We start from the raw sequence: 22,168 nt of genomic DNA, 5'->3' as shown, positions 1-22,168 counted from the left end.
AAGCTCATCCCAGATCCTGTAAACAAATCTCTCGCGTACAGTATTTAAGGTGTTTGAAGCGCATCCTTCCATTTGCTGATGGTAGTCCGCCCAAGCTCTGAAGTTCCGCCTGCTCTTATGCATCAACGCGTTGAAGGGCCTTGAAGTTTATGATCTTTTCCAAATATTGGAAAATTGTTAAAACTTTCGAAGCTGTTCCTCTGTTCCCCCCCTTCCCCCCCCGGCACCAGCCCTCCCCCCCGCACCGTGACGGAAAGAAAGTCGGAAAAGCGGTTCACGAATTATGGGATTTTTCCCAAATTCTCCGCATTGTTACATTTTCCGCCATGTTAATTATTCCAGGCAATGCTCTTAAGGCTAAGAGCCTGAGAAATTTTGAGGCCTCTGGGGGTGGCGGGGAGATAACCTGAATGAATCCCATTAGCTTCTTTTTTGTGTACGTCTGGGGGGCGGGTGTGGTCAACCGGGTGTACACGTGCGGAAATCCAACCGTCACCGTTGCTTAAGAGTCTCCAAACCACAATGAGAATTTCACACAACCCACATACACGTGGAAATCCCAGAGATAGATTGTTGGAATGGAATGCGCTCTCTCTGTCTCTCTCTCTCTCCCAGCAGGGACGCATCCCGCTTACCTAATTCCGGAAAGTATTAGGCGCAGGTTGGCAAGAGCCAAGGCTTGGGGGGGGGGGGGGGGGGAGCCCAGAGTGTGCGTTACGGTAACTGCTGGGGTCTAACCAGCTAAAACCACGTGCCTTGGCGATTCACATTGCAGTCTGGCAGAGCTTTTCCGCTGCTTGTCCAGCTAGGACCACCCTCCCCGTTAGGGCTTTGGCTTGCGGGGTTAAGAAGAGCTGAGTGAGCCCTCAGTGACTGGTGGGCCCTTCCAGGTTCTGCCGACGAGCCAGCCATTACCATCAATGGGAGCCTGTGTGACTGGCCTGCCTCAACGTCTCCCTCCAGGCAGAGACGGGCTGGTGACAACAACCTGTGGTGTCATCAATTTAAACCCTCGGAAATGTACAAACCGGCCGAGGCCTTCTGTACCACTAGGGGCACCAGAGACAAGCATTTGGGGGAAATTCTGCCACCAAACTTAACATCCGTGTGAAACACAACACAACGCTCGGTTTTGCTGCTTCTATTTTTTCCCCGAATGGGGTTTTCCTGTAGTTCGTAAACAAAGGTTTTTTTTGACTGGAGGAGAGAGGGAGAGTGGGGAGGAGGAGGGAGGTAGAGAGAAGGTTGGGGGTGGGGTGGTGTGGGGTGGGGGGAGGGGTGGGGAGAAAAAAGAGAGAGACGGCTTTTTTTAAAAAAATAAATAAATGTCGGCTTGGCTTCTATCACGTGCAGTGGTCCATTTGGTTAAAAAAAACGCGAGCGTATGTCAGCCCGGCTCAGCTGGTAACTCGCAGTCTCGCTCCAGGTCGGAAGGGCTGTGGGATCGAACCCCACTTCGGGATTTGGATGAGGCTGACATTTGTCGGAGGTGCCGTCCTTCGGATGAGAACAAAGTTGAAACCAAAGTCCCGTGTGCCTGTTCAGGCGGACGTTAAAAGACCCTGTGGTGCTACCCGAAAAGAGAAGGGAGTTTCTCCTGGTGTCCTGTCCCTCTCTCTTCCCCCTTTCCCCGGTTCCAAGATAAATTTGGTCATTCAATTCATGGCTGTTTGCGGAGGGGTGGTGGGGGTGTGTGGGGGGAGACAGTTGCTGTGTGCAAACTGGCTGCCGTGTTGGGTCTACAAAATTCCGAGACATCAAGTCGCACTTTGCGGTGTATCCTAGGAAGCGCTTTTGAGAGGTCCTCCAGCTGTGAAAGGCGCTGGAGGAAAATCAGATGATCAAATGCAACAGTTATACTTGTTTTTAAATGAGTTTGTGGACTCGGCCGTTACCATTTTACCTGCCAGACAGGCAATGTTTGTTTGCTTGTTTGCTTGTTTGTTTGTTTGTTTGTTTGTTTGTGTCAGCGTCAATATTGAATCGTGGCTTCCAAGAAGGAAGCGGTGTGTATGTACATATGTGTGTGTGTGTGTGTAGAAATTGTTCTGCTTCCTAAGGCTAAGGTGCGAGGCAGATGAAAAGATACGATGCTTTAGGGATTGATGATGGAGGGAGTTGGGGAAGAGTTGCCACAGGGAGTTGGGGAACAACTTCCGACAACCATTTATTCCCTGGGTGATTGACAGAAAGCCTGGTTGACTACGCCTTGCGGTGAAAAGGTTCTTTTTCTTTTTAAGCTAAACAAAAGAGGGGTGGAAAAAACAACCCACAACTTTTTTTTTCTCCTTTCACAGCAATTATACCGGAAAAAAGCATTCACAGTGACCTCCCCACCTCCCCCACTCCTCCTACCCAACTCCCCTTCCTCTCAGTCCCCGAATTCCGGTGGGAATCTTCCTTTGAAATTCTCTCGCTTTACCGTGACATCTCCCTCCCCTTCCTCCCTCCCCCTCCCTTTCCTCCCATCACCGTGTAGCGTTCCCCCCCCCCCCCACCCCGCCAATCCCCCTGCCCCGACGGCTTATTTCGTTCAATATGGCCGCCACACTCCCTCCTCCAGCCTGGCCGTGGTGCTCATGTTTGTTGGCGAGTTGCTGTGGCTGCCGTTGGTCTCCCCCACCTCGTTCTGGTTGGGGAGACTGGGGTTCAGGAGGCTGGAGCCTGTCGATGCGTTGGTGCAGGGTGGCAGGATGCGGGGGGGCGAGCGATCGCCCCCGGACATCATGGAGAACTGGTAGGATCCAGCCGAGGTGCCGTAGTAGAGGTGGTAGGGGGCTGAGCTGGTCTGGAAGTGTCCGCCTTGCCCCTGGCCGGAGCCCGGGTAAGGGGGAGGCAGGTAGGTGTGATAGCGAGCGGCGGTTGTCATGGCAGACATTCCCAGGCCGATCCCGTTGGTGACCGGGGTCGGGGTGTAGGCGAAGGCTCCTGGGTAGTGCATCCGAGGGTCTGGGAATCGGCTGTCGGAGAGAGGGGGGAGGGCCGAGAACTGCCGGTCAATGCTCATCCTCGGATCACCGAACGCCGTCAGGTCAGAGGCGACTGGAAGGAAAGCGAAACGGGCCGATGAGTATTCCGCTGGCAATCCTGCCCCAACCAACTGCCTGCTCCACTTCCACCTGCCCGCGCGCGCTCCGTCAGCGGGCTCCGGCCTGCTCCACAGCCCGACCCAGCCCGCCATTGGCTGTCGGGTCTTCAGCCTCTCTGCACCACCCGCCAACCCCCCCCCCCACCCTTTGGTCACTTCAATCCGCGGTTGTTTGTGGGGACACTGCTGTGCGAGATTGGCTGCCGTGTTTTGCCCACAAATGCACAGTCACTATACTTTACAGTATATCTCGTGAAGTGCTCTGAGACGTCTCGATAAGGCGCTGTATCAAATGCCAGTATTCCTATCCCACAGTCCCTCCGCCTCGCCCCTTCCCTCTCCTCCTTTGAGACCCGCCTCAAGATCCTCCTCTTCGACTGCACCTTCGGTCACCCACCTACCCACCCTCCCCGCCCTCTTGATCCCAACCCCAACCAGATCGGGTCCAAATGTCTAGCTGTCCAGCGCCTTGGGACGTCCTCCCGACGTGAGAGGCGCTTTACAAAAACAACAAGATTACATTTACACAGTCCATTGACTTTACAGCACATCCTGTGAAGCACTTTGAGATGTCTCGAAGACGTGAGGAGGCGCTAAATCAAAGGCGAGGGTTATTATTATTATTATTATTATGAACTCGCGCAAATCTGGCAGACGCGCCAGGGGCAGTGCTGGACATTGTCGGAGGCGCTAAAGCCATTTAAGCACCTACCGGAGGATTCTAAATAAATGAAGCTAAAAGAGCTTGTCTGTTGTCTGCTCTTTCTCAACGTGCTCTAGTCACATCCAGACACCCTTTGAAGCGAAGGGAAAGCCAGAGCAGACAGACAAGACAAGATGTCCCAGTTCCTGGCCTTGCAAGTGCACATCTCCCGAAATAAACCCAAAGTATGCTTCAGCGGCACGAGCCAGGGTCGGGCACGAGCCAGGGTCGGGCACGAGCCAGGGTCGGGCACGAGCCAGGGTCGGGCACGAGCCAGGGTCGGGCGAGTCAATTCGCGATCGGAATCAGTTCATTATGTGGACCACGCAGGAAGGAGGCCATTCTGCACAGGGATCCTTTCGCCAACGGTGAGGCCCATTAACCCGCGCAGTGTTTCCGTATAATCTAACGACGATAACCCTTGCATTTGCATTGCGCCTCATTACGTCTTTGAGCTAGTCTCGAGCGCTTCACGGGATACACTACACCATCAAGTGTACTGGCCGTGTGTTTTGTGGTCGCAACGCAGTGCAGTGGCAGCCAGTTGCGCAGAGTAGTGTCCCGCAAACAGTCGGGGATTGAGTGGCCGATTTATTATTATTTCCATGACCCCCGCCTCACCCGCCCTGCCATTGCCTTCAGCCTTTGGAACTCCATTCCGCACTCCCTCCTCCTCGCCCCCTCCGTCGCCTCCTTCAAGACCCGCCTCAAGACACTCCTCTTCGACCGTGCCTTCTGTCACCCGCCTACTCTCTACCCTCCCCGCCCCCCCCCTCTCCTGATCAAAAACCCCAGCTCAGGTCCAAATCCCTGACTGTCCAGCGCCTTGGAACGTCCTCCTGACGTGAAAGGCGCTGTGCAAATGTCATTGTTGCTGTTGTTTCCGACACTGTACCCGTGGCTAAAAATTCCATTCAGCCGTACCCGTTTTCGGCGAGACGGGATTATAACGAGAGAACAATTCCCTTTAGCGGCTTTCGACAGTGTCGAAGTTTATTCAACGCTGAGCGGACTTTTTACCCCACATTTCTGCAGAATGGCTGAATCTGATATTATCACCACTACTACAATAATCCTTGCATTTGATATAGCGTCCTATCCTACCTTCGAGACGTCTCAAAGCGCTTCACAGGATATACCGTGAAGTGAATTCACTATATATTTTGTGGGCGAAACACGGCAGCCAATTGCGCCAGCAACATCCCACAAACAGTCGTTGAGTGGATTGACTGACCAATTTATAATTTTTTTTGAAGGGATTAATACCCTCTGAAAAGTGATCCACCAATACTAACAATCGGGTTTCTACTTACTGCAAGGTAAACAGAGGCGTGTGTGTGGAGTAAGGAAACTTGCCCAACGTTTCGCCCCCTGCCCGGGAATCAAACCCGGGTCCTCTCGCTTGCGAGGCGAGTGCTCTAACCACTGAGCTACAGGACTCCATGTTAAACATTATTGTTTAGATGTGCGGCGATAAATTTACTGCAGGCCAGAAGAAGGGGTTAAATCAGCTGCATACTCTGTGTGGTTTGTTTATTGGAACGGGCTTGAGCCCGCACAGTCACCAAACTGGCTGAGCTACTTGTACATTATTGTACATCACCATAGCGCTGGGCGTTTTAAAACTCCCAACAGACGCCTTACATCTGTATTGACACATAAAGTAGCCTTGAGACAACTTAATGCACTGTGCAGCACTGAATCATCGAGTGAGTGCTTTCCACGCCTGCGCATGCATGTGTGTGTGTGTGATCAGGCAAGAGCACATACAGATCGTTTTCCGGGGTAATAATCCCTTCATATATATATTAAAAAAATCTCACTCCATCCACGACTGTTTGTGGGACACTACTGTGCGCAATTGGCTGCTATGTTTCGCCCACAAAATACACAGTCAATTCACTTTACAGTGTATTCTGTGAAGCGCTTTGAGACGTCTCGAAGACGTGATAAGGCGCTGTATCATAGAATCGTACAGCACAAAAAGAGGCCATTCGGCCCATCGAGTTTGTGCTGGCTCTTTGAATAGAGCACTATCCAATGCAAGGGTTATTATTATTATTATTAACATTATAAGACATTAAACTGAGGTCCCGTCTGTCTGTTCAGGTGGACGTTAAAGAATCCATGGTGCTATTGAGAAAGCGTAGAGCAGTTTCTCTCGGTGTCCCAGTGAAAATGAATGTTTCTCGGGCTATGAGGACTCCTTTGTAAAGTTTTGCTGGAGGGGGTTGGGGATCAACTGCTCACACTGACACAACGTGTACTTTTTCTACCTGCGTTAGAAGGATTTAATGCCTTAAGGAACCAAAGGCTGAGTGTGTGCTTTTTTTTACACACACAAGCAGCCAGTTAGACACAATCCTTGCTCTGACTCAGATTAATGTGATTCGCGATTTGGCAATAACACCGGATTTTTTTTTCTCCTGCTTCACAGGTGACAAGTCCTCGTGATGTCTGACAGACAAGGTGTGGCGGCTGGGCTGCTGAAACCAGACGCAGGGAAACAAGCCCAGGGAATGACTTCCTGCCAAAGCCCCAGCAGATAGCAGCAGACGTTAATGAGTTCTGAGGTTATCTACGTTTATTTTCCAGGGACAAATCCAGATGAAAGAGCAGCCTTCAATTAAACAGCCCAGCCTTGCGAAATGACGCTTATTAAACTCTCAGCCCATAAACTACACTAACTGTTATTTTACTTCACCTCCAGAATTACCCCAAATCAACCAGTTTTGTCTGAGCTTTTACTTTACAGCAGCTGAGCTTCCAGCGAGGCTGTGATATAATAATAATAATAATAATAATAATAATAATAATAATAATAATAATAATCTTTGCACTTGATTTAGCACCTTTTCATGTCGGAAAGACGTCTCAAAGCCCATCACGATTTGTGCTGTAACGTGCAGTGAATTTAGAGGCAAGCACGATAGGCAATTTGCGCACAGCAATGTTCTCACAAATAACCACAGAGTAAGTGACCAGTTTGATTTGAATACTGCCACGGAATCTTTAACATCCACCTGAACCAGGCAGATGGCATCTTGGTTTAACATCTCATGTGAAAAATGGTACCTCTAACAATGCAGCGTTCCCCTAATACTGAATTAATAATAATATTATTATTACTAGCATTTGATAATAGTTCCTTATATCTTCGAGACGTATCAAAGCGCTTCACAAAATATACTGTACAACAAGGGCAACAAAATTACATTTGTATCGCGCCTTTCACTGTAAAGCGAATTGAGTGTATATTTTGTGGGAGAAAAGCGGCAGCCAATCGCGCACAGTAGCGTCTCACAGGACAGTCGTGGATTAAGTGACGCAATTATTATTTTAAAAAATATCTTTTTTTTGGAGGGGAAAGCGATCCGCCAATCGACTAACAACCTGGTTTCTTACTTACTATTGGGTAAACAGAGGCGTGTGCAGTAAGGAAACTTGTCTACCATTTCGTCCTGCCCGGGAATGGAACCCGGGTCCTCTCGCTTGCGAGGCGAGTGCTCCAACCACTAAGTTACAAGACTCCTAAACAATGAGCTCAAAGGCTCGATGCTCAAAGTCTCGAACTCAGAGGTGAGAGTGTTACCGATTGAGCCAGGCTGGCACCTGGATGGCTGGAAGACTTGAAATCTGACAAGAGTTTCCTCTCTGGAGCCACTGTTTAACAGTGGGATTAGTCTCTCAACAGAGTGTCAGAGTACTTTTGTCTACTTGTTTATTTGCTTTGTTCATCTTCCTTTGCTCCTCTCTGACCCCACTCCTGCTGTCACTCTCTCAGCTAATTCCGGCTCGCTGAGTATCCCCTTCCCCCCCCTCTATAATTATAATAATCTTTGTATGTGATTCAGCGCCGTATCATGCCTTCCAGACGTCTCAAAGCGCTTCAACGTGAAGTGAATTTACTGTATATTTTGTGAGCAAAACATGGCAGCCAATTGCGCACAGCAGTGTCCCACAAACATTCGTTCAGTGGATTGAGTGACGAAATTATTATTATAATTTTTTTCCATCCTGCCCAGGAATCAAACCCAGGCCCTCCTAGCTTGCGAGGCGACTGCTCTAACCAATAAGCTACAAGACTCCAAGCCATAGTCCCTACACTTCTAACCTCTCTCAACCTCTCTGAACATCTATACTGTGTACACAGACCTGTGTTGTACGTCAACCCGCGTTTGTACACCAATCAAATTAGTTTCACAGGGGCCTCTTAACTGCAACATAAATGATTTCTGTAGTTCAGCATTTAGAGCATTCGCCTCGCAAGCGAGAGGACCTGAGTTCGATTCCCAGGCGAAATCTTGGGCAAGTTTCTTTACTCCACACGCCTCTGTTTACCTAGCAGTAAGTAGCAACCGGTTGTTAGTTGATTGGCGGATTGCTTCTCTGGGGGTAATAATGCTTTCTAAAAACATTTTAAAATGTAAGAATTTGCTCACTCAATCCACGACTGTTTGTGGAACACTGTTGTGTGCAATTGGCTGCCAAGTTTCGATCACAAAACATACAGCATATTCGGTCACATGCTTCAAGACTTCTCGAAGATGTAATAAGGTGCTATATCACAGAGAAGCATTATTATTATTGTTAGTTTTCTATTATTGTTATTAGTTCTCAGACCTGCTTTATTTGGTCCTAGGACATTGTTTGAGCCTTTTTGTTAACAACGAGGCAAGTTTGTACCTAAGGTTCCCAAAGCTTTCCACTGAGATGGTAGACTAATCCGTAGAGTATCAATTACTATTAACATCTCCATTATTGTAGCATGTGACTACCAGGACGGTAGGAGATGGACTAGATAAGCCTTGGTCTAGCAGTTCCTATGTTCTATGTTCCTACGTAAAGGAGCTTCCGCTGAACCCCGATGTATACACATTTCAAAAGGGAAAGAGAGGGTAAGTTCCACGACAACAACAACAAATTACATTTACACAGCGCCTTTCATGTTGGGATGATGATCCAAGAGGCTGGACAGTCAGGGACTTTGACCCGAGCTGGGGGTTGGGATCAGGAGGGTTGGAGGGCAGGTGGGGGAAGGGGTAGGAGGTTGACTGAAGGCACGGTCGAAGATAAGGGACTTGATATGTCCCTTAAAGGAAGTGAGGGAGGGAGCGAGGCGAAGGGACTGTGGGATGGAGTTCCAAAGGGTGGATGGGGCAGAGAGGCTGAAGGCCCCATCACCGAGGATGGGCCTTCAAAGGCTCACTGTGAGTCCTGAGATGCGTTACTTTAAACTGACGTTCTCGCACTTTACCTGAGAGTCTGCTGGAAATCTCAGCTGTTAAGGTGGGCATCCCACTGGCTCGGGCAGGGGAGATGGGGGTTGCAGGATGGACAGAAGGCGTGGAGATCTGTCCAATGTAAGGGTAGGATTGGTCGTAGGTCCACGGTGGAGAAGGCTGTACTTGCCTGGTGTCTAGAAAAAAAAGGAGCACAACAAGTCTGTTTAATAAACAGCTAACTCTACTGTACAGTCCCGTAGCATATTTGTTAGAGCACTGGCCTCGCAAGTGAGAGGACCCGGGTTCGATTTAGGGCAAAAACCTTAGGCAAGTTTCCTCACTCCACATATTTCTGTTTGTCTAGCACTGAGTAGGAACCCAACTGGTTGCTGAAAAGAAATGGCTGTTGCATTGTCGGAGGTGCCGTCACTTCAGTTGGGACATTAAACACGGTCCCGTCTGCCTATTCAGGTGGATGTCAAAGATCCCACGACACTATTCACAAAGAGAAAGGATTTTCTCCCGGTGACCTGGCTAACAAGGCCTCCAAGTACAAACGAGTCGTTGTGGGACATGGCTGTGTGAAAATTGGCCACCTCATTTGCCTACAAATACAGTCACTACACTTCACAGTCTGATGCGTAGTGTAAAGCGTTATTTATCAAATGTAAAGATTATTGTTATATTGTTATTATCTATCATAAAAGATCGAGAGAGGGATTGTGATTACCTTGTGTTTTACTGATTTATCAGCTGACCTTCCCTTAAAGCTGCTTGAAAACTTGCATAGAAAGTGCATAATTGAGCCGTGGTATCAATAAAATATTTATTTTAATTTCAATAAAAATAAAACAAGCATAATGCCCTCAAACAGCATAAGAATCTTGCAACTTGCCGGCGATTGCCATGAAATTGAAACAGTTTTCATTTTATTTATTTTTTGCAAAGAAAGTCCTTCAATTATGCAGCACAATCACAAGAACAACAACAACTTGCATTTACATAGCACCACCTCATGCAGGGTAGCGTCCCAGAACGCTTGACAGTGGTGGAGCATGACACTGAGCAGCGGGCGGGGGGGAAGGCGACTGTAGGCACGGTCAAAGGGGAAGGTCTTAAGATGCAGCCTGAAGATGGGGAAGGAGGGATAGAGGAAGAATGTTCCAGAGTTTTGGGGCGTAGAGTGAGCCTGGACAACATGAGATCAATGTCCCTTTGTGGAAGCTTGAACCCACAACCTTCCCACTCAAAGGAAAGGAGTGCTACTACCTGCAAAGGAAGCTTATCTCTGAAGCTTCACCTACTCATCAAAACCAAAATACTTAAAATTAACTGGCCTGCTGCCAAAATGGAGCCATCAATCTCTCTGGAGCATACAAGTTTAATGCAAAAAGCACCACACCTAGATTCTGGCACACACACACACATACACACACACACACAGAGACATCGATTCACAACTACTCAGATCCAAGAAGACAATCCCTTGAGCTGTCTCTTATCAGAGCTTCATTGCACACAATGTCTTGCTGAGCTTGTCTGGTGCCAACTGAATAGTGAGTGCACTGCAATAATAATCCTTGCATTTGATATAGCGTCTTATCACATCTTTGAGACGTCTCAAAGCGCTTCACAGGATATACTGTAAAGTGAAGTGACTGTATTTTATGGGAAAAATGCGGCAGCCAATTGCGCACAGCAGCCAGCAAACAGTCGTGGATTGAGTGACCAAATTATTCTTAAATTGGAATTATTATTTCCATTATTATTAGGAAGCACAGGAGGAGAGAGAACCCTTACAGCTTCACAACAAGGGAGTCTACGATTAAACCATCACGAAACTGACCTAAAGACTAAAACTTCATTTCCTGAGGCCCTTGCTTTGCAAATGGATTGAGTACATTTGCGTACACCTGCTTCATGCAACATTAAATGTCTGGTTGTGGAACCCCGTAGCATATTGGTTAGAGCAATCGCCTCGCAATCGAGAGGACTGTAGGGGTTCTCTCTCCTCCTGTGCTTCCTAATAATAATGGGAATAATAATTCCATTTGATAATAATTTGGTCATTCAATCCATGACTGCTTGTGGGACTCTGATGTGCGCAATTGGCTGTCGCGTTTCGCCCACAAAATGTACATCAATTCACTTTACAGTATATTGTGTGAAGCGCTTTGAGTCATCTAAGTGACGTGATAAGGCACTACATCAATGCAAGGATTATTATTATTATTATTGGCGGAGAGCTTTCTAGATGCTGATAAGCAAACAGGGTTAGGTGTGCATTTGTTGAATGAACAAGTCCATTTCTTACTCTATTCCTGAACAACAAAAAGAGTCAATCATTAAGGGCAACAGAGGCATCGCAAGTCACAGGACAATGGATCTGAAGCCCTGACATTTGTTGAATTGACCGTATATTTGTGGGCGAAAAGCGGCAGCCAATTGCGCACAGCAGCGTCCCACAAACAGCCGTGGATTGAGAATGACCAATTTATTATTGTTTTGGTTTTGGAGGGATTATTATCAGGCGTGTGGAGTAAGGAAACTTGCCCAAGGTTTCGCCCTCTGCCTGGAATTGAACCCAGGTGTCTCACTTGCAAGGTGAGTGCTCTAACCACTGAGCTACAGGACTCCTATTGTAAAGTGGATTGACTGTGTATTTTATGGACAAGATAAAATTGGCAGCCAATTGCGCACAGTAGCGTCCCACAAACAGTTGTGGGTTGAGTGACTAAATTATTATTAATATTTTTATTTATTATATTTTGGAGGGATGATTACCCCCGGAAAGTGATCCACCAATTGACTAACAACCATGTCGCTACTTACTGCTAGGTAAACAGAACATGTAGAGTAAGGAAACTTGCCTAAGGTTTCTCCCCTCATAGGAATCGAGCCCGGGTCCTCTCGCTTGCGAGGCAAACATTCTAACCAGTATGCTACAGGACTCAAAAAATGCTCAGAACACGAGAATTTGGGGATTGCAGATTCCAGTGTTTCTCATAGTCGCTTCTGCCAAAGACCAGAGTCAAAGCGTCGAATGCAGAAACTTTTCGATGCAAGAATCAATGAGAGAGAGAATCTAACAATCATTAACAGCTACATTTTATTTTAGTAATTGGTTCATTTTTCAACCAGAAATAATTCTCGTTGCTCACATCCCCGCCCCAAAAAATCCTCTGTTGCAAAAAAGATAAACCGTGAACATAAGCACATAAGAATTTGCTAGGCGAAAGAAGACCAAGGTCCATCCAGTTCGCCTTCCACCATCATAGAAACACAGAAACAGGAGGAGGCCATTCAGTCCCTCGAGCGTGTTTCACTAATCTATAAGGTCATGGCTGATCTGTACCTCAACTCTAATTACCCTTTACACCATATCCCTTGATACCCTAAGCTAACAAACATCTAGCCACCTGGCAGTCACCTGCACAAGTCTTGTCCCAAACTATATACCGTATCCCAAGGTATTATTTCCTAACAGAAATCTATCTCATTTAGTTCTGAAACAATCAACACTTTCTGCTTCCACCGTCTCCCCCAGGGAGCCTGTCCATCAGTGAACTACTTCCTCTCTGAAGTAGTGTTTCCGCAGATTTGTTCTGATCAATTACCCATTTGATAAGAGCTCATTCACAGATTCACAGAGCTCATTGTAAGAGTGCACAGGCCTTTTGGCTTGACATTAAAAATAATAATAATAATAAATTGGTCACTTCAATCCACGACTGTTTGTGGGACACTGCTGTGCACAATTGGCAGCGTTTCGCCCACAAAATACACAGTTAATTCGCTTTACAATATATTTTGTGAAGCGCTTTGAGACGTCTGCGACAACAAATTGGACTTATATAGCGCCCTTCACGCAGAATAGTGTCTCAGAGTTATAAGGCGCTATATCGAATGCAAGGACTATTATTATTATTATTTACAGCTGTAATAAAATACCGGTCACACATCCCTGTGCTTGCTAAATTTTGTAACAATGGGTGTAAATTTATAGGAAGGGGGAGTGAAGACTCAAAATGTTTCGCAATTGAATGTGGCTCAATTTCGTAGCACTCTTGTCCCTGGGTCAGAAGGTTCAAATCCCAATTTGAGCTCACGGTTTTGGTTGCTGTTCGTGTTCAGTACTGTGTGAGGGGTGGGGGTGGGTGGCAGGGGGGTGGAGAGGGGAAGTGTCAGAGATTCATTCCTTCACTTTCCTGGGCAGGGCGAAACATTAGATAAGTTTCCTTACTCCACACACACATCTCTTGTTTATCCAGCAATACGTAGGAACCTGATTGTTAGTCGATTGGCGGATTGCTTTTCTCAGGTTAATAATCTCGGCAAAAAAAAATAATTTAAGAAATAATAATTTGGTCACTCAATCAAACCACGACTGTTTGTGGGACACTGCTGTGCGCAAATGGTTGTTGCGTTTCGTCCACAGAATATACAGTCGATTTACTTCACAGTATATGAAGTATATCCTGACCCAACTGTCCAGCGCCTTGGGACGTCCTCCCGACGTGAAAGGCGCTCTATAAATGAAATCTTGTTGTTGTTGTATATTCTGTGAAGAGCTGTATCAAATGGAGTGTATCAAATGTAAGGAATATTATCATTATAACCAACATTTAGCATAATAATCAATGCATCTGATACACTCCATATAAGACTGAGACGATCAAAGTGCATCACAGATATTTTGTAGGAGAATACAGTAGCCAATTTGCGCATGGCAAAGTTCCCACAAATAGCCATGAGGTTGAATGAGCAATTTATCTGTGGAATTGTCAACCAGAACACCGGGAGAAATTCCCTTCCCTTTTCGCATAGCGTCATGGGAAGGCAGATGGGAATCTCGGTCTCATTTCAAAGACGGCATGTTGTTGTAACAGCGTTCCTGTACAAAATTCCGACCTGTCAGGCTTCCTCTTTTTACACGGGTGCAATTAGCGAACGCAGGGAAGAGCGAGTGCCGGTGGGGGAGGAAGGGGAAGGCCCATAGCGTCTAAAAACTCATCTAATTCAGAGAGTTAATAATAATAACAATTATTGCATTTGACATAGGGCCTTATTGTGTCATTGTGACGTCTGAAAATGCTTTGCACAGTTCATTCTAATTGGGATTGACTGTGAATTTGTGGACGAAACGCGGCAGTCAATTGCGCACAGCAGCGTCCCACAAACGGTCGTGGATTGAGAAATCGAGTTTTGTTTGAGAGGTTATTATCCCCGGAAATTGATCCGCCAATCGACTAACAACCGGGTTCTGGATTTACTGCATGTGGAGTAAGGAAACTGGCTTAAGGTTTTGTTCTGCCTGGGGGAATCGAACCCATGTCCTCTTGCTTGCGAGGTGAGCGCGCTAAGCACTGAGCTACTGGTCTTCACAGAGTTACACAAGTCGGTAATGACTTGTGGAGAGCCTTGCATTAACACGGAGATCTTCGCACGCTTTCAGTCAATTTCAAAATCTTCCCAAAAAAGGAAAATAATGTCCACCTCTCCTTCCGCAGCCTCGAATCAGCCGCCCTGCTTGCCGAAGTCTGAGGTGATGCAATCAAGTGTTTGACTCAAGAGCAAGCAATCGGCTTCTTTAAACTTTTTCCTTCCCCACCCCTTCTTTGACTAGTTTTTATTATTTCTGCTCTCTCTCTCTCTCTCTCTCTCGCTCTCTCCGTTTCCGAATGGAACAGATATGACCTCGCGATCCACAGACAGCTTTAACAAGGACCCTCATTGTCTCAGACAGGTGTTAGGTTTGACTTGACAGAGAGCCAAGGCTTTCAGATCTGAGCCAAAATCTCTGAGCTAAAACATGCACCAACCATCCGGTGTTGTAGCTGCAGCCAGCCGGAGACTCAACAATTTAAAGCTTAACACACATAAATCAGACAAGGGCTGGGTACCAGCCCAAAAGGCAGTTTCTTGGGCAAAAAGCCTGCAGACTGTCTGCCGAAGTCAGACCCTTGCCTGTTTAGTTCCTCTAACCCCCCTCCCAACCCTGCCCCCACCTCCCCCCTTCACTACTCTCCTCTTCCAGTGCTAAACGAATTACTCCTCTTGAAGCCCAATAGTAAATTAACTCGGAATAAAAACAAGACACTGCCAGGGAACTCACTGCAATGGACATAAGTACGGTTCTTGTACATTTCGGACATAACATTCACTGGAGGCGGAGGGAGAGGGGGAGAGAGGGAAATAGGAAAGCCCCCGAAATGATAATTCGCCCGTAAAAGTCAATTCACTTTACAGTACATTCTGTGGAGCTCTTTGAGACGTCCCAATGACGTTACACAGCGCTATATTAAGCGGGGATTATTATTAATATTATTATGATGAGATGCCTGTGATGTGTCTGACTGCCTTATTATAAATGAAACACTTCCACTCATTTAAAAAAAAATTATATTTGGTTTAGCATCCGGTGTCAGGAGGACATCTCAAAGCGCTTCTCACAAATAGCGGTGAAGTGAATGAACGATTTTATCTGGGGGATTGCTGGCCTGGACACCGGGAGAGAGAAAATCCCTTCTCGTTTGGAGCAGCATCAATGCGGTCTTTGACTGGAGTAAATTTCAGAACTGGAACCCAAAATGGCAGGCTGCCTAAAACTTATGTGCCAGAATGGATGGGGGAATAAAATTTAGTGGGCTCACTGTAGTCCAAATGGGGTGGAATCCTGTAGTGTATCAGTTAGAGTGTTCACCTCGCAAGCGAGAGGACCTGGGTTCGATTCCCGGGCAGGGGGCGAAACGTTGGGCAAGTTTCCTTACTCCACACACACGCCTCTGTTTACCCAGCAGTAAGCAGGAACCCGGTTGTTAGTTGATTGGGGTATTGCTTTCCGGGCGTAATAATCCCTCCAAAAAGAAAAAAAAAAGTGGTCACTCAATCCACAACTGTTTGCGGGACGCTGCTGTGCGTATTTGGCTGCCGCGTTTTGCCCACAAAATATACAGTCAATTCACTTTACTGTGAAGTGCTTTGAGACGTCTCGAAGATCTGATACGACGCTATATTCAACGAAAGCATTATTACTAATAATCCTGGCATTTGATAATATGCACAATCCTAAAAAAAAGGTTTGAGATGGGAAGAATCATGGCAAAATGGCGAGCTTTAGAATAAGGTGCTGTAGCTCTGAGGTAAACACACATACCATGAATAGCACGTGTTGGATTATAATAAAAACAATCGTCCTTACATTCAATGTGGTACCTTGCAGCGTTAAAACATCTCCAAGTGCTTCACAGAGTTCTTTTGAAGTGTGGCAACTATAATAACCCTTGCATTCGATAGAGCGCCTTACCACGTCTTTGAGACATCTCAAAGCGCTTCACGGAATATACTGTCAATTTTGTGGACGAAACGCGGCAGCCAATTGCGCACAGCAGTGCCCCACAGGCAGCCGTTGACTGAGCTACCAGATTATTTTGTAGGTGAACTGGGGGCAGCCAATTTGCGCACCGCAAAGTCCCCCCCACACAAACAGCCGTGAAGCGAATGACTGATTTTATTGTACTTTCCTTTGCTTTAGCTTCAGCTGACGGTTGCGATTCCATTCATAAAAAGTGGGTTGGCAACAAGTCTGTTTCCTTCAGTCTTTTTATATATGAGCTACATTATTCAATCTGAAGCCTGCCCAGCTAGAAACGTTCTTTCAACGACTGCTTCTCCAGTTGGTGGTGGGGGGGAATAGAACGGGGTCCATGGTTGGAGTGGGTGGGGGGGGAGGGGTGGTGAGAAGCGGAAAAAAAAGTCAAAATTTGTTTTTGGCAGCGACACTCGAAAGACTCCAAATGCATTTGTAAAATGTGAAGACAAGTGAGGCTGAGAAGAGGCTTTTGCAGTTAACAAACAAAATCCTTTTCATTGGACAGAGAAGAGATTCCGCCAATCGACTTACAACCAAAACACCGCCGGGGCGTAAACAAGGACGTGCGCGGAGGAAGGAAACTTGCCTAAGGTTTCGCCCTGCCCCGAGAATCGAACCCAAGTCCTCTACGCTTTAGAGGCGAGCACTCTAACCTCTACGCTACAGGGCTCCACCTTTCCTTTAAAGGAATGAATTTTGAATTGGAAGGGCTGCCTGGAATGAAGGCAGGAATTCAGCAGCGGTTGCAGAAATGATCATCTCCGAGGAACTGCCACAGGAAACACACCATGGCTTTCATGGCGTTGCTTGTGGGACTGCTAGTCAGGGGGCTGTTTAACCGAATGCCACAAACCAAAAGAAACAATTTATTCTCCTCGAAATCTAAGCCCTGAAAAATTCCACCAGCCTTATAGCCTAAGGGGCGTTTGTATGTTAACGCAACTTGCAAAATACACAACCATTGCACTCTACGGTAAGATCCTGTGAAACACTTTGAGACAACAACAACCACCACAACAACCACAAAAACAATAATAACAAATTACATGTGTATAGCCAGCCGGCTTCCACGTCATGAGGATGTCCCAAGGCGCTGGACAAGAGATTTGGACCTGAGCTGGGGGTTGGGATCAGGAAGGGGTGGAGGGCAGGGAGGGTAGGGGGTAGGAAGATGGTGGGAGGTGCGGTCGAAGAGAAGGGTCATGAGACAGGCGTTGAAGGAGCGGGATGAAGGAGTGTGGGATGGAGTTCCAAAGGGCGGGGGCATTTGTTATAGAACCTTCCGTGCAGGCGGGTCACCTCAAAGCACTTTGCAACGTGCAACGACTGTGTATTTGTAGGCAAAAGCGACGTCTAATTTGCACGCAGCAATCTGCTGCAAACAGCCATGAAACGCGTGACCTACTTTATCTGTGGGATTGTCAGCCAGGACAGCGGGGAATAGAAACTCCCTTCTCTTTTCGGGTTTGGGTTAACCTAACAAGGTTAGGTTAGGGTTAGGGTTAGGGTTAGGTTAGGGTTAGGGTTTCAAACTGCATCGACCTGTCTCAGAGGCAGGAGTGCCATCTGCTGAGCTAGGCTCTGACACCTGGCTTATTACTATTAAAAGATTTCTCCACATCAATCGACACGTCTCAAATACTTCAACTAAAATCTGGAAATCCCCATCTCCTGGGAGTCTAACTCCATACTAATAGTACCAAATAATAATAATAATAATAATAATCCTTGCATATAGCGCCTTATGATATCTTCAAGACGTCTTAAAGTGCTTCACAGAATATACTGTAACGGAAAGCGACTGTATATTTTGTGGGCGAAACGCGGCAGTAATTGCGCACAGCAGCGTCCCACAAACAGTGGTGGATTGAGTAACCAAATTATTACTATTTACTTGTTTTTTGAATGAATTATTACCCCCCGGAAAAACGATCTCGCCAATTGACTCACAACTGGGTTCCAACTCACTGTTAAGTAAACAGAGGCGCGTGTGTGTGCGTGTGTGTGTGCGCGTGTGTGTGTTTGTGCGTGGAGGGAGGAAACTTGCCCAACGTTTCGCCCTGCCCCAGGAATCGAACCCAGGTCCTCTGGCTAGCGAGGGGAGCGCTCTAACCAACTGAGCTACAGGGCTCCATATCTGTAGACGGCAGAAACTGAATGGCAAATTTTCTATTAGAAATAAACCACACATTCCTCTGGATCCCTTGAATGCTCGCAATGAGCCTCTGTGCAATGTAACAGGGGCTTCCATAGGGAAATGCCCAACTTCTGTCATCAAAACAAAGTATCGAGTTTAATCCTTTACATAATCAGCAGCAAAGGGTTTGGTTGCGTCACGTCGAGACAAAGATGATCTTTCACCCTGTGTGATGTGCAGACGGCTGCCGCACAGCCAGGTAGCAACTTGTCCGGTCGGCTACGTTGAAAGAACAGGTGCACTTTGTTCAGTCCTGTAGCGCATTGGTTTGGAGCACCCGCCTCGCAAGCCAAACAACCCGGGTTCGATTCCCAGGCAGGCCAAATTTCCTTCCTCTGCCCTCCCCTTGCTCTGAGCCCCCTCCTGATCCCAACCCGCCCCACACCCCCACCCCCCAGCTCTGGTCCAAACCCCTGACTGTCCAGACATTGGACAAGTTTCCTTACTGCACACACACGCCTGTTTGCCTAGCAGTAAATAGGAACCCGGTTGTTAATTAATTAGCGGATTGCTTTCCGGGGTAATAATCTCTTAAAATAAATAAATTTGGTCACTCAAGCTACAATTGTTGTGGGACGCTGCTGTGCGCAATTGGCTGCCACGTGTCGCCCACAAAATATACAGTCAATTAATTTTACAGTACATTCTGTGAAGCGCTTTGAGACGTCTCGAAGATGTGACAAGGCGCTATATCAAATGCAAGGATTATTATTATTATTATCACCCAGAATCCAAAAGAAAAGGCTCATTTGGAGTTCACAGTCCAGTAGATGAACAATCAAACAGTCGCTTGTGTGTGTGTGCGTGTGTGTGTGTGTGAGAGAGAGACAGAGAGTTATGGTGTGATAAGGCATTATATCAAATGCAAGCATTATTATTATTGTATTGAACACTCCTCAGATTCTACACCGCTAAACTCTTTAACTCTCTCCCTCCACTTTGTCTCCACAAATGGCTTCTCCTCCAGCCCCCACACCATCTTGTGAGGTGTTCCTCAGGGCTCTGTCCTCGGTCCCCTCCTCTTCAACCTGTACATGTCCCTCTTGGTGACATTATCCGCAGATATGGGGTCAACTTCCATATGTATGTGGATGACACCCAACTCTACCTCTCTGCCTCCACCCTTGACTCCAGGACCACTGCTGTCCTGACAGAATGTCTGTCGGACATCACATCCTGGATGAGAGTTAACTTTCTATAGTTGAACATCAACAAGACTGAGGCTCCCGATTGGCTTCCGTCAGCGCCTCCTCACCTCAGCCGCTGACAGCATCACCATCCATGGTTGCTCACTCCTCCTCACTGAGCCAGTCCAGAACCTTGGGGTCTTGTTTGATGCTCAACTGTCATTTCTACTCTACATTCGTGCCATGACCTGCTCTGCCTTCCCCCACCCCACATCACCCAGCTCCGCCCCTACCTCACACCTCAGGCCACCGAGAACTTCATACACGCATTTATCACATCTAGGTTTGACTACGCCAACTCTCTGGTTGTCGGCCTTCAGAACTCCTCCCTCCACAGGCTGCAGATCATCCAGGACTCTGCAGCTCGTGTCCTCTCCCGCACCAGGCTCCGTCACCCTATCACCCCCATCCTCACCCGACTCCACTGGTTCCCCCAGAGGATAGAATTCAAAATCCTTGTCTTTGACTTCAAGGCCCTCCACGGCCTTAACCCCCCTCCCTACCTCTGCGACCTGCTAACCTTTTATCAACTTGTCCGTGCTCTCCGTTCAACAGGTCCTGGCCTGTTCCACATTCTCCGCCCTGCCTGCCCCACCATCGGCAGCGGGGACTTCAGCCTCTCTGCTCCCACCCTCTAGAACTCCATCCCACATTCCCTTTGTCTCGCTCCCTCCCTTGTCTCCTTAAAGGAGCATCTCAAGATCCTCCTCTTCGGCTGTGCCTTCGACCGACATCCTATTCTCCGCCCTCCCTTACCCCAGCAGCCCCTCTCACCCAGCTCAGGTCGAAGTCCCTGACTGTCCAGAGCCTTGGGACATGAAAAGCACTGTACAAATGGAAGGATTATTATTATTGCTTTGACCGCGCCTGAGGTAATCTCCCCCTTCCTTCCCCACACACCCACTCCCCCCCACCCCCTCCCGTGTCAAGGCTCTGAAACATTATCCTGTGTGAAGGCCACTATATAAATGCAAGTTGTTGTAATAATATTTCTAGAAAGGTTCCAAGATTGATCTGTATCAAGTTTGCCTGTATTAATCAGGGCCACAGCAGTAATAATATGCGCACTTGATATAATACAATATTACATTTGCACAGCGCCTTTCACGTCGAGAGGACGTCCTAAAGCACTGGATATTCAGGAATTTGGACCCGAGCTGAGGGTCGGAATCGGGGAGGATGGAGGACAGGGAGGGTAGGCCCAAGGCACGGTTGAAGAAGAGGGCTTTGAGACGAGCCTTGAAGGAGGTGAGTGAAGAAGCAAGGCGAAGGGAATGTGGGGTGGAGTTCAAAAGCGTTGGGGCAGGAAGTCTGAAGGCCCGACCGCCAATGGTGGGGCTGACCGGGTGGGAATGTGGAGGAGGCTGAAGCCTGCTGAGCGGAGGGAGCGGTCAGGTTGATGCAACACCTAAGCGCCTCTTAAACACTGACACTTTGGGAATAATATCGCGGCATCTTTAATGTCCACCTGAAGTCAGGACTTTGGTTTAATGCTTCATCTGAAGGACGTGCTGCGATCTGAAGTGTCAGCCTGCATTATGAGCACTTGGGGCTTGAACCTACAGCCTTCTGACCCAAATCTGGATAGTGCTACCAACTAAATCAGGCTGACACCTGAAAGAGGTGCCGTCCTACAGATGAGACGTTAACCTTAGGTCCGGTCTGCCTGTTCCGGTAGATGTTAAGGATTCCATGGCACAGGTACTCTTCCTGATCCCGATCAACAATGTCCTGTGTTGGTCATTCACTTCGAGGCTGTTTGTGGGGACGTTAGCTGTCCATAAACTGGCTGCTAAATTCACCTACAAAATACAGTCACCATACTTTACAGTGCCAGTGCCTTGGGATGTCCTCCCGATGTGAAAGGCGCTATATAAGTATAACTTTGTTGCTGTCGTGGTTGAATCCTTCGAAGTGCTTTGTGACAATCCTCCTGACGTGAGAGATGCTCAATCAAGTGCAAGGGTAATCATCACTATTAATAATAATAATTATTAATAACAGTAATTACACATTGGGGTGAGTTTCACTTGAAGGGCTGAGTGTAGGTCATAGGCTCCTTAAAGCACATTGACTGCGAGTGACTGATCATGACACATGAGGAGAGCACAACGGCATTTTCGGGGTCCATTGTCCTCCAATCTCATTGGAAAATAATAATCCCTCTAAAAAAAATTTAATACTTTGGTCACTCAATCCACGACTGTTTGTGATAAGGCGCTATATCAAATGCAAGTATTATTATTATTATTACATCACAAAAAAACTACAGGCATTATTAAAAGACTGGACAGCTATTTGGAAAGTTGGTGTTTATCCTATAATAATAATCCTTGCATTTGATATAGTGCTTTTCACGTCGGGAGGACGTCCCAAAGCGCTTCACAGAATATACT

General features: G+C 47.2%; 1 protein-coding gene across 1 annotated transcript in view; it reads right to left on the bottom strand.

Annotated features, from left to right (window-relative positions):
- Nucleotides 1–2,166: 2,166 nt before the first annotated feature.
- Nucleotides 2,167–22,168, bottom strand: part of runx1 (RUNX family transcription factor 1) — a gene marked incomplete at its 5' end in the record, with an annotated part of 44,681 nt that continues 24,679 nt past the window's right edge. The window contains 2 exon segments of the mRNA NM_001292348.1: nucleotides 2,167–3,042; nucleotides 9,049–9,210. Coding sequence (NP_001279277.1) covers nucleotides 2,534–3,042; nucleotides 9,049–9,210 — 671 coding nt within the window. The 3' untranslated portion in view covers nucleotides 2,167–2,533.

Source organism: Callorhinchus milii, unplaced genomic scaffold, assembly GCF_018977255.1.
Source record: "Callorhinchus milii isolate IMCB2004 unplaced genomic scaffold, IMCB_Cmil_1.0 Scaffold4, whole genome shotgun sequence".
NCBI lineage: Eukaryota > Metazoa > Chordata > Chondrichthyes > Chimaeriformes > Callorhinchidae > Callorhinchus > Callorhinchus milii.
The sequence above is the reverse complement of the archived record's forward strand: the minus strand, read 5'-3'. Positions and strand labels throughout refer to the sequence as shown.